A 15,673-nucleotide genomic window follows, 5' to 3' on the forward strand; every position below is an offset into this window, starting at 1 on the left:
CATTGCCATTTTATTCACAATAACTTCTATCTGACAAACACAATAGTTTCCCAATAATTCCCTCTTCGCTTAGAAAAAAAGACAAAAATTTGCTTTCCAATTCACAAAGTCAAAAAATCGACTAAGTGAACCGGGGGATTTATTTTATTAATACCTTTGTTTTCTGAAATATTTCATCGGTTTTATTGATTTCATGTTCAAACTCTACTTCAGAACCTAGTATTACAGTTTCTTCAATCTTTATTTGCTCACATTGCCTTCCTCATTTGCAGAATTATTAAGATCACTGTTGTTGCAAGTATCTCCTGTGGAAGCACCAACATTTGCTACATACAGGGCGGGGTCAATGACCTTGGGAATAGGCTTAATTTCAGTACCAAGTTCCTTTTCAATCCGATGCAGATCGAAACGATCTTCATAGGTTATCAGATTAATGGCGATACCTATAAGGAAAATTAAGAGTTCGATTATTATACTTTCTTGAAAAAAAAAAGAGAATAGGCAACTTACCCAAATGACCAAAACGACCGGAGCGACCAATTCGATGCAAGTATGTCTCAGCCATTCGAGGGAAGTCAAAGTTAATGACAACATTGACGGCTTGAACGTCTATACCACGGGTGAATAGATCGGAGCACACTAGATTCCGGCAGAGTCCTTGCCGGAAATCGTGGAACACTCGATTTCTGTGCGCCTGAGCCATTTTAGCATGAATATAGTAACAACAATATCCAAGTTCTGTTATTTTTTTAGCTAGCAACTCGACACGTTGCGTGGAATTGCAGAATATAATAGACTGATTGATTTGCAACTTAGAAAACAATGTGTTCAAGCAATGTACTTTTTGGCGCTCTTGTACGAATGCATAGTACTGAGTGACTCCCTTCAGCGTTAGCTCCTCCATCAGGTTAATTTCGTATGGCTCGCGTATATGCTTCTCCATAAAATTCTTGACAGTCAGTGGAAATGTTGCAGAGAAAAGCAAGATCTGTGGATCCTTTGGTAATTTTAAAATAACATGATCCAGCATGCCTTGAAAATCAAGCGATAAAAGTTTATCGGCCTCATCCAAAACTAATATCCTGCAATGGGACATATCAGCAACTTTCTTATCCATCAAATCTAATATTCGTCCAGGAGTCGCGATAATTAATTGTACTGAAAAATCATATTTTCATTTTTAAAATATATATATCTCTGTATTTAATAGAGAATTGAGAAAGTTACCTTTTTGATATATACGAAGAATGTCATCCTTTAGAATGGTTCCTCCTGTTGTGACCATCACGCGGATATCAAGATGCTTTGCCAACTCAATGCAGATCTGTGAAGTTTGTAACGCCAACTCTCGGGTGGGGACCATGACTAATGCTTGGATGTAGTCCTTAGTTGGGTCTATTTGTTCTAAAACTGGGATACAGTAGGCTCCTGTCTTTCCGGTACCGTTCTTGGCTCTAGCCAAAACATCCTTTCCACTTAAAGCTATAGGAATAGCTGCTTCCTGAATTGGCGAAGGGCGCTCCCAACCCTTCTCAAAAATACCCATAAGCAGTTCTCTTTTTAAGCAAAATTCCTCAAACTCATTTCCGCGAGTATCGGTCACATCCTAAAATAATTAATATTTTTTTTTAAATAAATTTATTCATGACTTAACGCTTAATCTTTTACAAAATTTTTATATTTTAATATATAGTTAAATAATAAAACTTACAGTGGTTTTGAAACGATTATCCTTTGGCGGCAGCTTCAGCTTCGACTTCCAGCCCATATCGTCGTCACTTGTGTTTCCCGATATTTGAAGATCATTTATAATTCTAACAGACACATGGATAGGAATAACGGTATAAGTAAGATTGTCTGATTAACCCAAAATAGGTTATGTTACATAGTTTCCCCATAACATTTGTTTAAAAAAATTAAGAAAATCTTATCTGATAAATTTTTGTAAAAAAAAAAATTATTTGTTCTGTCGACATAGAAAGCGACTCCATATTGTTTAAGCAAGCCTAACCAACATATGTATGTATGTACATATGCTTTTACGTTAAATGGTAAAAAAATAATTAATTATTTTTATAATTATTTTTATATTTGTTTTAACAATGGGGAGACACAATTTACATACAGATATCGGCCAATTTCCACGCGAAAGGTGCACATGAACTTATGTACATATTCACATATGTATGTACATACATATTACTTACATACGTCCGTACATAATTATATGTATGTACATCAGAATATTTATTTCAAGTTACTGTATTCAGTTATAAATGGAAATATTTCAACTTTACTAAAACGGAAAGCATGGACATAGTTTTTTAAGTAATGAAAACCTGTTTAGAAAACAAAGAAATCTGCAATTTCACCCAAATTTGCGCTCAAAGTATTTTGTTATCCGGCTTTAATATAAAAACGGAAATGGATACACCTGCGAACGTATCGGTTTTTTATCTTTAATGCGGCTTTCCCCATTACTTTCCCAGTAAATAAAATAAAATTATAATATTCAACATATATACGAACCCCTTGCTTGTTAGATTGGTGCGCCCAGAAGATAGCTTTTCCGTCATCATTATTTCCAGTGAATATATAAATTAAATGTTTTAAAAATGTTCTATTTTTTCAATGTCGGCCGAATTTTTTAATCTTTCTACTGCATTCACGGCTTTATTTATATTGCTCACGTATTCAACTTTGCGGTTCGATAAAAAATTGCATTAGGCTACAAAATAATCAAGTCGCCTTACAACATGCTATCAATAATACCAATTTCGCTTGACTCTGACAAATTTTTCACACAAGGTTGACATCTGCGCAGTTATGTTCTATTTTCGTTAAAAATGAAATTATGGAATGGAACACTTTTGATTAAATGCATTTTTTACTTTATTTTATGTGTAAAAATAATTTAAATTCAACTTCAGCAAAATAAAAAATTAGTTTCTAATAAATAAATTATTTTTTTTTATATTAATAGGCGTTTTATTTTTACATTAATATTGGAAACTATACCAGCTTTAAAATTATAAACTAACAACAATAATTGAAATAATAATTCTAAATCTACAAAATTTTAATCTTTTTTCTATTTTCCCGTGGGAATCAATTTGTATAATTAAGATAAAAACTATTAATGGGTTTTATATTGAGTAGCTATAATAAAACTTGCGTTTCGTTTCATCCGTTTGGACCAGCTGTTTCACTCTATCCTTTGAATTTGAGTCTTTTTGACGCATTTTTCGCGGAGAGCATTGGCAAGAGTATGCAATTTATTATAAGTTGTAATGTAATTTTTTTGCTTAATTCACCTTTCCTGAAAAACTGAATAAGCCTTCTTCTCAAACAGCTCAATCTTCTTTTAGGTTTATTGCTGAAGCTACTCACAAATGCAAATAATTGTTTCGTCTAGTTGGAAATTAGAAAAAGAATGGTTAGACATTCACGTTTATATTTGAAATATTATTTTATCTTTATACAGAATAGTCACATGAAGAACGAATGTCGTAAAGAAGCTCTCCAATTTGCTTAATTTTCTGTAACTCAACCTTAATCTAACGTTTGAATCTTTAGGGAGAGTTCATGGGGTTTCAATTAATTGATTGCGATGACATCGCCCATCAACATCAGAAAAGTCACCTTCAAAAGGTAAACAAGAGAAGTATGTAACTGGTCAAAAAATATGTACTTCACACCCCCTAAAGTCCACCTCTCCGACTGAATTTAATAACCGAGGTAAACATATTGCACACCTAGGAAAAACCTAACACTTAGCTATTTTATGGGAAGTTTGATCTTTACTGGGTATTTCAGAGGGTATATCCGCACTATTACTAAATTTAAATATTTTTATTTGTTATAGAGGTTCTTTTTAGGTCTATAAATAGTCTCTTTGGGTTTTAACTACATTATCTACTCCCAATACTATTAATAACTCATGATTTTTGTCATTTTTATTTGTTTTCAAAAATGTTTTTTGAAAATTAATATTTTGAAAATTAAAACAAGAACTGACATGTTTATTTCGCTTTAAAGATGTGGTTTACAAAGACATCAAATTTGTAGAAATAAATATGTTTTTAGGCAGATAAATATTTAGCCATTCCCTTCAGTTGGCTGTCTGGATGTCGGGGGGGCCCACAGCTGTTGAGTGTTTAACACTCCATGGGGTATAACTTATTTGTGTATTTGTATGGGTGTTTACGCGTACGTGAACGCCAATTCATAATTGTATTTCTTATATACTCAAATTGGTGTGGGTGAAGACCAAATGTTTACCTATAAACATTCGCATTTGGTCGGGAAGGAATTGCGAAGCCTTCAGTTCAGTAAATCAGCCAACTGCAACGGTTCGAAGTTTCGTCTTGCCCGATAACGATTCAATGATAAGATATGAAAAGTCCGTTCTAAAGAAAGATACAAACGTAACACAAGCTCGCGAATTGGTCATTGAAAGTAAACACTTAGTCGTAAATAATGAACACCGGACTAATATTAATTTGCCTGATTTTAAGTGGCATTTCAAAAGTGTTCGCCGTTCGAATATGCTGTAGTCCCAAATCAATATTATTTAAATACCGTGGCGCGGATAATTCGGATATTTATCAATGTGCTTCAACCGAAGCTAATCTTAAAGAATTTCCGGATACGATAGAAGTGATTGGTGAAATGATAGCCCCGGAGGGCCTCGGTCTGGAGGCCCACCCAAATGACTCAGAATTAAAATTTCAGTTACCGAAGTGTACGAACTACAAGGTCTTCAATATAACCGAACAAAGTGAAAGTTTGTTGAATTTAAAAAATAATTCCTGTATTGGCCTGCTAAATAACAAAGAGCTTATAAGTTTATCTTGTGATTTTGAAAAGAATGTGCCGTCTCAAAATGTTGGATTTGTATACAAGTGTTGCCCACTGGGATCTGTTTATGTTTCCGAAAATAATACATGCTTGATTGGAGAAACAGATTTTTTTGTTTATTCGCCTATCATTAATAGTCCAAAAGTGTTTTTTGATAACACCTTACAATGTTCGGACAATCACGCACTCGTCGAACACACAGTTTCCTCGAAAGAAGTGAAGTTCAACAAGGATTCGTTGTTTTGGAAGGACGGATCCAATGTCTTGGAAAGAAAAAAGTTTTGTATAGATGCTATTTTTGAACGGGAACCCTCATCAGAAAGTAGAAATAATTCGAGTCAAAAGTATTTGGTGCGAGCCTGCCAGTCAACTAAAGTATGTCAAAGCCTTCCTTGCATCCGAAGATGCTGCGGCGAAGGTGAAATTTATGCCAAAGCCAATTTTACCACCTACTGCAAACGCGATGAGACTGATATTCAATTCCAGGGATTTCAAAACCTTAACATAAACGCAAACTTTTCAAAACCGCCCGGTAAGTGAGCGTAAAGGGTATAAAAATAACCCAGCAATCCCTATAAATAGTAAAAAATAAAAAAAAAATTATTGAATCTTTCGTAATTTGTTTATATACGCCATTATTACGAATTAGGAATTGGCGATTCGCTATTAATGAATAAAAATAATACAGGAACATAGAAAAGCACATTATACACGTACGTTTGATTGGTTTCATTTGCTGGGATCACCTGTTTTACATTTACTTACGCTTGGAAAATTTTTGAAATACATATAGATGATTTTTTTTATCTTTTTTTAATGAGAAATGATCTAAAACAGTCCAATAATAAAAACCATTACGGAAGTTGAAAGTACCCCATATATAGTTTCAATTGTTTTGAAGACCACCCCGGTAGTTATATCATTAATTTCGTCATTTTTTGATTACTCATTTTGGTCAGGTTAATTATCTTTTTAAAAGTTTCTTATCGTTCAATTCTTGCACTACAAATTACCCCTGTTGGACTGGCCCATTAAACTTGAGTGGGTTAGGTCAGTTGTAAAGCCATTTCACATTATTGTTTAATTATTTTCAAAATAATAAATTTTGAAAATTGGTTTTTAGAGTTTGGAATACTTCATGGCCAAGATTGTCAGAAATTTCGCTTGGATCCAGACAACTTTCCTGACGACGCCCACACAATTAGTTCATCCAATGGATCCCTTATTATACAGAATACCCGGAAACTATATACAAACGCGCAGTACTGCTTGGAAAGGGTTAGATCGAATCAAAAGGTGAGACTCCTTTAAAAGTTCAAGTTAAAGGGGTGTCTTATTAATTCTTTCTTCTTTTCAGAGCAGCTGTACACATTTCTGTGTTTTGATTCAAAGGTTGTTGGCAGTGACCGCATTCGTTTCAAAATGTATCCGATTGGCCTCCTCATATCTTGTTGCTTTTATGCATTAACTCTGATTGTTTACATATCAATTGCCAAGTTGCGAAATCTTCCCGGAAAGATTCTTATTTGCCTTGTTAGTAGCCTGTTTGCGGCGTATTTGGGAATTGCATTGGGGCAGCTGAAGCCAACTTCTAATGATGACGTCTGCTTCATTTCTGGTAAGTAACTGAAATTATAATCTAACAATAAAACGCGAAACCTATTTGAGTTGATGGTCAACGCAACAAAATGTTTATGACATAAGTAACAGTTTCCCGCTGAGAACTAGAGAGAGAGAAATATGAAATCATAGATATATTATTACACAGTTTGCTAAGCACTGAAAGAAATTTGGCTCAATCTATTATAAGTTTAATCTTATATTTCATAGGATTCTTCGTGTACTTCTGTTTAATGGCGGCCTTTTCCTGGATGAATATAACTTCTTTCGATATATGGAAGACTTTTGGGTAAGCTTTATTAAAATTCAAGTTTTCGTCACTAATTTTTATTAAAAATCTATAATATTCCTCTCAGATCAACCAAGATTAAGAGCTGCGAGAAAAGAGATCAAAGAAAACAATTTATTTGGTACTCCTGCTACGGTTGGGGACTTCCCACCTTGCTAACGGCCATCACAATATCATTTACCAAGTCTAACATACTGCCGGATGTGGTTAGGCCAAATTTCGGACACGGACGTTGCTGGTTCACTTGTAAGTTTTTAATAAATATCAAATATAATCTAACTTTAATGTTGCTCTAATTTTTTTCAGATGATTCCTTCGGATCAGCTAGTCTGGTTTTTTTCTCAGGTCCTGTAGGAATTCTCCTCATTTTCAACCTGGTTCTCTTTGTTCTGACGCTGAAATACTGTAACAAAGTGAAAAATGAAATCTATAAAATGCAAAGCTTAAACAGCGATAAGCCCGTATTGAAAAGACGATTCTTCCAAGATAAGACTAGATTTGTCATGAACACAAAGCTATGTTTTGTCATGGGCATTACGTGGCTTCTGGAGATTGTGAGCATTCTATTCTACGATCACAAGAAAACATTTTTCTGGTCAATTAGTGATTCATTCAATGTACTCCTCGGGATATTCGTATTCTTTATATTTGTTTTCAAACGAAGAATTTGGAACGAGATTTTGGTGAAACTAGGTATGATTTTAAAATATAAGTTCTTTTATTATGATAACTTAATGATTTCAATATTATAGGTTACCAGTCCGAGACCAATATCACGTCGAACAGAAACCGCGTTGGCCTCACAAAATCCTATGCCCCGACTAGCACCGCATTGACCACGCTTAGATCCTCTCCGGGGATCAGCGATATTAGCCGCAAAGCCTCGTCGGGAGCAGAAAATGAAATTATGCTTTAGATGTTACATTTATGTTTTATTTTTATTTATAGACCTCTACGAAAACTAGTCCTCAGTTAGTAGTGTATTGTTATTTTTATAATTTAGCTGTGAACCGAAATATAAATTTTATAAGGCATACCACTTTCTTCACTTCCATTTCTCCATAAAGAAGCTAACACTAAGTTGTCTACAGACGCTAAAATAAAACATTGTTTTTATATCCCTTTTCATTAAAACGAATATGTTTTTATCAAAATATTTATTTAAATGACACCCAAACACTCGAATCGAGGTAAATCCAAATCGGTTTAAAAAAAATACATTTACTTTTTAGATTTTGTTGAATGCAGCAATGTCAACACTTTGAACAAAGTCTTCCAGTTTCTCGATTTCCTCAGTCAACCAATCAATGGAAACTTTGTCATCTTCAACAACGCAGGAGATGCTCAGCTTTTGGATACCAAAAGCAACTGGTACGAATTTGGAGGCTCCCCACAGCAGGCCATCGAGGGTGATTTTACGGATTTCAGCCTCCATGACTTTCAGATCCGTCTCATCGTCCCACGGCTTAACGTCGAGGATAATGTTTGACTTGGCAATGAGGGCGGGCTTCTTAGACTTCTTGGCGTTGTAAGCGGCCAATCGCTCTTCCCTGACACGGGCAGCCTCCTCACCTTCGTCTTCACTATCCGAACCGAACAAGTCAACATCATCATCGTCCTCCTCCTCGGCTTTCTCTTCCTTCTTGCTTGGCGCCTCTGGCTTCTTCACCTCACCGTTGGTCAATTTCAGCTGGGACTCGACGGTGTCCAAGCGCTTCAGGACGGCATTCAGGAGTTGTCTCAGATCCTTGTTATCGCTTTCCAATTGAGACACTCGGCTGGCGAGCTGCGAGCTGGAGACATTGTCCAAAGAAACTCCACCGATCTGGAATATAAATTAAACATTGTCAGACACATAAAATAAATACAATAGTTAACGAATTTAAAATAAAGATACCTTGCTAAACATACAAACAAATTTCAAACTAATAAAGAAATTTTAAAGAGCCGGATAAAAAAAAAAAAATACAAAATAGATAATGGACGCAAAATAATTACCTTCTCCAGTGAGTTTTGAATATGTTCCCTAGCCTTTGCAATCTCACTTACTAAAGGGCTGTAGTGGCTTCGATCAGTTACCTTAAAAATAAGACAACACCGATGATTACTCGTGTAGACTAATAACAATACAAGCTTGATAAATATAAATAGATAGTTTTCTCATACAATATTATTTTCTTCATTTGATTCCACGACAAACGTAATCTTTAAGAGTATTCTCAATTCGGTTCTGACCTAAGATTCTTTTCGGTAATCTGTCATGTCCGCGCTATTATATAGATACTATATAGACTTATATATAACAGTTTTCCTATCAAAACTATGAAAATATTTATATTGCAAGTTCAATACGCTATTCACCTGTTACATTTGTATGATATACGTACATACATACATATTTAAAAATGAACTATAAAATGCCGGGTTATAAATACAATGCCTGTAGACATCCTTGAAGATAGTCTTAAATATTTTGTAATTTATATAACCACTTTGATTAAATGCCTAGGATGTACTTTTTTGCTATTTTAAATACAAATTTCTGTTAAATATATATACTATAATATATATTGCTTGTTTCTCATACGAGCCACGTGAATGGAATGTGCTCCTTATCTTAGATATTATATTTAATTATCAAGATTTACCTTGAGGGTGCCCTCGTAGAAGCGCTTCTCAGCCAGATCATATCGGCTTTTGTCAGTCCAGAATTGGTCCAGTGCTTCTACTTTCATTTTGCCTTGTCTGTCGTTTAAACACGTTGCACAATTGAACGAGCGTTTACCCCAATACAAGACTTGCCTGTGTATCGATATATTTACGAATTCCCTTTTGTTGCCAATTGCGATTCTAGTGGAACGTTGAAATGGAATATCAAAGCATACATAGAAGAAAATGGATCAATAATGTGAGGAGCGATGGAAAAAGCCCGCAACGTATTTAGTTAGACATCTTAAGTTAATATTCTCTAAATTATTAATCTTAATAATTAAATTGATATCTTCCGCTGTTTATTTCTGTTGTGTCCTTTATGAGCTCTCGTCTGCTAACTCTTCTGTTCTCTCACTTCTTCTATCTTCTTCCTTGACTTGCGCTTCAGAGGTCTAAGAAGAAGAAGACTAAAAAGAAGAGGAAGCAAGAAAAGAATAGCTGAGTCTGCTACTTCTGTTCTCTCTCTTCTATCATATTCCTTGGCTTGCGCTCCAGAGGTCTAAGCAGAAGAAGAAGACTAAAAAGAAGAGGAAGCACAAAAAGGATAGCTGAATATGCTGCTTCTGTTCTCGCTCTTCTTCTATCTTCTTCCTTGTCTTGCGTTCCAGAGGTCTAAGAAGAAGAAGACTAAAAGAAGAGGAAGCACAACAAGGATAGTTGGGTCGGCTGCTGATGATTGTTTGATGCCATTTAATGCTACTGCTGCCCCTGCTTTGACCTTTGTTATTGTCAGAAGCCAAAAGCATTTACCATCAAAGTGCAAAGACGCCATTGCGTAGAAGAAGAGCACAGAACTCTTTAACGCAGGTAAGAATCTGGTATATCCATATTTTAGTTCTGTGTTTCGAAAAAAAATTAAATAAAATTATCTAAATTAAAATTATAATAAACATATTATTTAATATCATATGCTAAGCAGGCAAGTTAAGCAGACTACTTATTATGACCTTTCATTGCCTTTACAATACTGTAAATTATTTTATTATACATTATTTAAGAAAGCTTAGAGTTTCTTAAAAATAGTAATTCTGTTCGATATATGGATTAGAATTAGCCAGATATTATATAAGAAAAGATCTGCGAAAAATAAGAGAAAAAAAACAACAGTAATGGAATAAATATTTTTTGTTTCAATTCCACGTTTCAATTTCGAGGATGATAGGTTTTTTTTCACAACCTCGGGCTTCAGTTGTCATTTAGTTCCCACTTCGACTATTCGATTGCAGCTACAACAAATTAATTTTTTACGAAGAAAGTGTTTTGTATTGTTACTATGTTATCAGTTTCGTGATTGTGGGTCTCCTTGTCTTGCGTTTCGTTTATCATTGCGAATTTTTGGTGCGTATTGATTAAAGTGTAATGGTGGTAGCGGAGAGAGTTCTCTTTATTTTACATTTTCATATGTACATGGCCATTGAACATTCCTAAGCATCGGGTTTTAAGTCCTGCATAATAAATTGTGTATGACTATATTGGTGTGTTACCATCAAATATATGAATTTATTTGTTTGCAATACACATATGCAACCCAGGACTCGAAAGTGAAATTTTTGTTTAGTGTATAAATACACTCGCATAAATCAGGTGTGATATTTACATATACAACACCAAATGAAACAGTGACTGCACGAAAAACATATGACTATTGAGTCGTGTTATGGCTGTATGTATGTATTTTATCCATAGGTGCTTATGTGTGGGTTTTTTTTTCGTTTGCTCGTGTATGGATCGCAGAACCCAGGCAACAAAAATTGCAATTGCAAAGTTATTCTAGTTCCCTTAGTATACATAGTAGGTTTTTCGTGTGTGAGTGTTCTCATATGTGTACAGTGTGAAAGGCGTTCGTGGTTTTTAGTCTGCATTAGGAATGAGAAGTTTATATTGTTTTCATTTAGCTACGTAAAATCTCTTGCGTGTATTGGTGGAGATTACGAAAAAACCACTTTCTAAGGACGGGCCCAATTTTATTGGCTACACTTTTTTTTTTATTTTAGGAAAGTGTATGGATGGCGTTCTCATATCATATTCATTTCCTGAAATGGTGAGAGGCGTAGCCAACTTTGTTTAGTTCTAACCCGAGGTGGCAACGCCTGCTGCGTATTTCTGCGCGAACAGGGTCATCGAAGATTGGGGACAGAAGAAATCTGAACACAAACTCAAAGCTGCGAAGAAATAGTATTTTTCATCAACAGAAAAGCGTTAGCTTTACGTGTACTAGACGCGACATAGGAGCCCAAGACGCGTAGAGCTTTTTAAGCTTACTGTACTGCTTCCCTCCCAAAGTCCTACCGTATATCGCTTTGTGAGGTCGTCACATAGAGATTTTTCTTCTTTCTTCTTATGAACTTTAAGGAGTATGCCTGGTTTTTGCTTTGCAAGATGTCTGATTTTTCGCGGGGCAGAATTTTCGCCGCTCTGAACTGCGCAGGACGGCGTCAGACGCATATTTTTTAGCTTGCCGAGTGTAGGTTTGCTGACGCAATCAGCTGTTCTCGCGCCAAATGGAGTGGAGCTCAGCTTTTAGGCTATACGATACCCAATACGAGGTAAAGAAATTTGCTTTGCGATTTACATTTCAAATAGCATTTATATTATAGAAACCTTTTTTTGTTCTTTCAACCCATGGGTTTAACTTCCAACTCCCATATTAAATATATGTACATACGAAACTGAAGATCAAAATGGCGAATTTTAATAGATTTAAATCTATATATGTATGTAGGTACATACATATGTATATTGATGTGAGGTCTTGGCCCTCAGATCATACAGAATATATGTATACAACAAGATATTACTTACAAAATATAAAAAAAAATATTAAAACCGGGCTAAACATATTTCATCTCTAATATAACCCGTTTACCCAAATTAATTTCGATTGGAAGTTGTCAAGGTTATCTTCCCGATTGCATTCTAGTGGGTTAAACCCCGTGCAAATTTCTAGAGATTTCTAGAACTCGGTTTTACCAGAAAAATTCCTGAAAAACCCGTCCTGAAAAACCATCCATGTGATTAAAACTCGGAGAGTTCGGTGGTGTATACTCGACCCTCGAATCTGTATTCATACCTGGTACTTTTCATGGTTTTAAGAGTCACGCCTTAAGTTTACTTAATTTCTCTTTGTTAGAAACTTAGTTCTTATGAGAACACGTAATTTAAAAAGATAAAACAAGTCAAGAAGATGACATGCAGAGAATTCTCTTTATTTTCGGGCCACGTGGCATGAACTTTATTATTAAAGTTCATTGGTCGGGCCAACCATGAATTTGTACTTACTTATGTATGTATATGCTTATCTTATATAAATTTTAATGATTTTATTATGTATTTCAGTGACAATGGATGAGAAAGATAAGGCTCAGCACAACATGATTTCCAACTTGCCACTCCTGTTCGCGAACGGATATCCGACGTCTCTAGAAAAGATAACTGAGCCGCAACTCGAAAATTTTATTCCATTTATGGTGCAGTGCTCTTTAGGTCATATAAACTTACCAAAGAAAGTCGATTGCAGTGAGCCAGAGTGGTGGCCGGAAAATGCACCTTTTGAAATTCCACTAAAAAAGCCGAAATCATTCGTAGGGGTAACTACTTTTAATTTATTTCATAGTTTAGGAAGTCCCAAATTCATAAAATATGTTATTGATATAATGACGTTTTCTTCTTTGTAGAACTGGATGGAAAAAATGAAGGAAATTGTGGTCATATGCTATCAGTTTCACAAAAGCCTGTTTTTATTAAGGTTTTGTAATGACTTAGCTGCATATGAACATGCCAGTTTGAGATTCATAAATAATTATAATTCAACCACATCACTTTATGATAGAAGAAATAACAAATTGCTGGTCACATTTCGCAATGAAAATATGGTAAGTATATTTTATACATTTAATAATTCATTTTAAGACTATTAATTTTAACATAATTTGCATAATTTGTTTATAGTCATATGATAGGCAACAAAAGAGCAGAAAGTGCTTGTTGCTGCAAAAAAATAACAATTCAATTAATGAAAACGTACAGCATATGATGGTTGAGCCACCACCCTTCGACATTTATTTATGTGACAATTGTGATGCGGAACTTTATTCAAAAGAAGCAATTCTGGTAAGTTTAATTAAAGATATATTATGTATTTCAACTTATTCGATTTTTTCTGATTTTTAGGAGCACGAAAATATTTGTTGCATGGAAGATGATGTTATACTATGTGATTCCCCGGAGCCAGAAAGCAAATGCGAGGGAAAAAATGAGGATAATGAACTGCGTAACGCCTTTCTTTTAAACTTTGGCCTGCAATCCAAATTTACTAATAATAGCACATCTAATGAGAAACAAAAAACGTATTCGTTAAGTGAAGAAACATCAACGGAAAAAAAATCAAGCAGAAGTAGGCGATTACCATCTCGAAGAAATCGGAACGTTCATTCATTTAATAGATGTTCGTTTATACCGATATCATCACCTGCGGGTCAGCAATTGTTAAAATCTACAAAGCAAACCATATCTAAGGAATATGTTTCGGAAAGGCAGGAACGATTGGATCGGTTTTGTTATACGCCCTTAGTTGATAAATCCAACACAAGGCAAAAAATTTTCGATAAGAAACCAAACACTACCGTGCATTGCACGTTTAAAAAATCCCATGAACACAATTTTCATATATATTCGTTTCCGCGTCGACAGTTTGTTAAACGCAGGGATACAACTGAAAACTTTTTATTCTTAAACTCGCCGCTGATCAAGCAATGCCGTCCAATTTCAGTTAGATTGAAAAAAATATCTGAACAAATGGTGGATGACCCGAATCCCATTTCAAACTCAAAACTTAATATAAGACTAACGCGCCACAATTCGCTTAATTCCCATTGGAGGATTTCGCCGTCAAGCGAAGTTGTTGTTGATACAATTGACCTATGCTCCTCCGATGATGATGACCAACAGGAATCGGCAAATGGATCTTCTAATGTACTGGCTTCCGATGCACTTACTATTATAAAACTCACACATAACAGAAAATCCAGTCGGCGGTCGAACGAGCCAACGATATGTGCTGCTGAATCAGAACCTGCAGGCGATACATCTGTTAAACCTCTGCAACAATCGTTATACATTTTTTCAAATTATAAGGCTAACTCGGTATTTAGCCGTTGCACGGTTGATTCAATATCAAATCATTCATTGGTCAATTCAATGAATACATCGAATACCTACCCCGACTCGCAAAGACACAGAAAAGAATACAATCAGGAGAACTGCAATTTTTCTAAGAAGTTGGTCACCCTAACAGACTGGTATGCTCATTCAGCTAGCCCCGAAAAAAGTACAGCAAGTCAAACTACAGAAAGTAGTACGTTTGAGACTCTTAGCGCTGTGCCGCCGTTCAACAGCACTGGGCGAATTATTTCCATTGATTTAACTACATAGACATTTTAATTTAAGAATTGTTATTTTGCAAGAAAAAAATAAATTTAGAATTATACTATTTAAATAAATAAGCGTTTTTAATACTTTTATATATGATGTCTTAATCTTTTATGAAATAAAAACCTGAATTGTGCTATTTATAAACTCAAACCTAATGTAATTAAATAAGAGAAGTAATTTAACTTAGTTGGATATGACGTTCATTAAAGATAACCATCGGCAACAAGCAAGAAAGAGAAAACCATAAACCTTTCCATTGTATTGATTATTATTGCATTTTTTAATGCCTTTTGGCTATATATTTTTCTAGTCAAGGTTGATTTATGAGAGAATATTTTCAGGCGCGCGAGAGAAGGCCACGCTTGAACATTCATTTTTAACCCCCATCGAGACAGGTTGATGGTGGGTGATAGATGGAATAAAACGAAGAGTTTATTTTTACCCAACTCCAAAATGTTATGGTTGGTTTGCCCAATGCTTTAAGGGAAGATATATAAGTGATGGATCTTTTCGAAAGATTCGCGCCATTTTGATGGATATATCGTTAATAAAGGTGCGATAAAAAAATCGCCAAGGGTATTGGCGAAAAGATCTTTTTTCTTTGGAAATTATTTTCGTTTTAAAGAATCTTTTGTTGTATAATATATTGAACAATTAAAGTGAGTGTTTTCTATTTAATATTTTTATTTATTATGAGGTCTAGTCCGCTGCGTTTATAAAAAATGTTTGAACAGCTGATTGCTGATTGAAACGGTATATTTC

The 15,673-nt window shown here is 34.8% G+C and overlaps 4 protein-coding genes across 8 annotated transcripts; 2 read left to right on the forward strand and 2 right to left on the reverse strand.

The window, feature by feature from the left end:
• Positions 1-88: 88 nt before the first annotated feature.
• Positions 89-2,781, reverse strand: LOC6498559 (ATP-dependent RNA helicase me31b). The gene is made up of 5 exons (XM_001963026.4): positions 2,530-2,781; positions 1,712-1,814; positions 1,228-1,606; positions 511-1,158; positions 89-443 (listed from the first exon to the last, which is right to left on the reverse strand). Exons 1-5 carry the CDS (start codon positions 2,577-2,579, stop codon positions 241-243), a joined length of 1,383 nt encoding a protein of 460 aa, XP_001963062.1. The 5' UTR covers positions 2,580-2,781; the 3' UTR covers positions 89-240.
• A 1,510-nt stretch (positions 2,782-4,291) lies between these two features.
• On the forward strand, positions 4,292-7,803 carry LOC6496956 (G-protein coupled receptor Mth2). Of its 3 annotated transcripts, XM_014905966.3 has the most exons (7): positions 4,305-5,392; positions 5,984-6,156; positions 6,223-6,478; positions 6,691-6,769; positions 6,837-7,015; positions 7,076-7,462; positions 7,522-7,803. In XM_014905966.3, exons 1-7 carry the CDS (start codon positions 4,480-4,482, stop codon positions 7,683-7,685), a joined length of 2,151 nt encoding a protein of 716 aa, XP_014761452.1. In that variant the 5' UTR covers positions 4,305-4,479; the 3' UTR covers positions 7,686-7,803. The 3 variants fall into 3 exon arrangements, with proteins under 3 accessions (XP_014761451.1, XP_014761452.1, XP_001963061.2); XM_001963025.4 differs by lacking the exon at positions 4,305-5,392 and having other exon boundaries at positions 6,019-6,156; positions 6,218-6,478; XM_014905965.3 differs by lacking the exons at positions 6,691-6,769; positions 6,837-7,015; positions 7,076-7,462; positions 7,522-7,803 and having other exon boundaries at positions 4,292-5,392; positions 6,218-6,466.
• Positions 7,804-7,911: 108 nt separating this feature from the next.
• LOC6498558 (probable elongation factor 1-delta) lies at positions 7,912-9,594 on the reverse strand. Of its 2 annotated transcripts, XM_001963024.4 has the most exons (3): positions 9,418-9,594; positions 8,768-8,848; positions 7,912-8,594 (listed from the first exon to the last, which is right to left on the reverse strand). In XM_001963024.4, exons 1-3 carry the CDS (start codon positions 9,502-9,504, stop codon positions 7,998-8,000), a joined length of 765 nt encoding a protein of 254 aa, XP_001963060.1. In that variant the 5' UTR covers positions 9,505-9,594; the 3' UTR covers positions 7,912-7,997. The 2 variants fall into 2 exon arrangements, with proteins under 2 accessions (XP_001963060.1, XP_014762185.1); XM_014906699.3 differs by lacking the exon at positions 8,768-8,848.
• A 1,068-nt stretch (positions 9,595-10,662) lies between these two features.
• On the forward strand, positions 10,663-15,159 carry LOC6502406. Of its 2 annotated transcripts, none has more exons than XM_014906761.3 (5): positions 10,663-10,819; positions 12,818-13,068; positions 13,156-13,353; positions 13,430-13,591; positions 13,652-15,159. In XM_014906761.3, exons 2-5 carry the CDS (start codon positions 12,823-12,825, stop codon positions 14,909-14,911), a joined length of 1,866 nt encoding a protein of 621 aa, XP_014762247.1. In that variant the 5' UTR covers positions 10,663-10,819; positions 12,818-12,822; the 3' UTR covers positions 14,912-15,159. The 2 variants fall into 2 exon arrangements, with proteins under 2 accessions (XP_014762247.1, XP_001963059.1); XM_001963023.4 differs by lacking the exon at positions 10,663-10,819 and adding an exon at positions 11,834-12,027.
• The last annotated feature ends 514 nt before the right edge of the window (positions 15,160-15,673 follow it).

The sequence above is a fragment of the Drosophila ananassae genome, chromosome 3R (genome assembly GCF_017639315.1).
Source record: "Drosophila ananassae strain 14024-0371.13 chromosome 3R, ASM1763931v2, whole genome shotgun sequence".
Lineage (NCBI taxonomy): Eukaryota > Metazoa > Arthropoda > Insecta > Diptera > Drosophilidae > Drosophila > Drosophila ananassae.

Coding starts and splice junctions, on each gene's coding strand:
- LOC6498559 (XM_001963026.4), bottom strand. CDS start 2,579: ATGATGACGGAAAAGCTATCTTCTGGGCGCACCAATCTAACAAGCAAG. Junction 1,815..2,529: donor ACCAATCTAACAAGCAAGGG/GTTCGTATATAT, acceptor TGTGTCTGTTAG/AATTATAAATGATCTTCAAA. Junction 1,607..1,711: donor ATAATCGTTTCAAAACCACT/GTAAGTTTTATT, acceptor TAATTATTTTAG/GATGTGACCGATACTCGCGG.
- LOC6496956 (XM_014905966.3), top strand. CDS start 4,480: ATGAACACCGGACTAATATTAATTTGCCTGATTTTAAGTGGCATTTCA. Junction 6,157..6,222: donor GGGTTAGATCGAATCAAAAG/GTGAGACTCCTT, acceptor TTTTCAGAGCAG/CTGTACACATTTCTGTGTTT. Junction 7,463..7,521: donor CGAGATTTTGGTGAAACTAG/GTATGATTTTAA, acceptor TCAATATTATAG/GTTACCAGTCCGAGACCAAT.
- LOC6498558 (XM_001963024.4), bottom strand. CDS start 9,504: ATGAAAGTAGAAGCACTGGACCAATTCTGGACTGACAAAAGCCGATAT. Junction 8,849..9,417: donor TCTACGAGGGCACCCTCAAG/GTAAATCTTGAT, acceptor CTTATTTTTAAG/GTAACTGATCGAAGCCACTA. Junction 8,595..8,767: donor TTCAAAACTCACTGGAGAAG/GTAATTATTTTG, acceptor TTTATATTCCAG/ATCGGTGGAGTTTCTTTGGA.
- LOC6502406 (XM_014906761.3), top strand. CDS start 12,823: ATGGATGAGAAAGATAAGGCTCAGCACAACATGATTTCCAACTTGCCA. Junction 13,069..13,155: donor AGCCGAAATCATTCGTAGGG/GTAACTACTTTT, acceptor TCTTCTTTGTAG/AACTGGATGGAAAAAATGAA. Junction 13,592..13,651: donor ATTCAAAAGAAGCAATTCTG/GTAAGTTTAATT, acceptor TCTGATTTTTAG/GAGCACGAAAATATTTGTTG.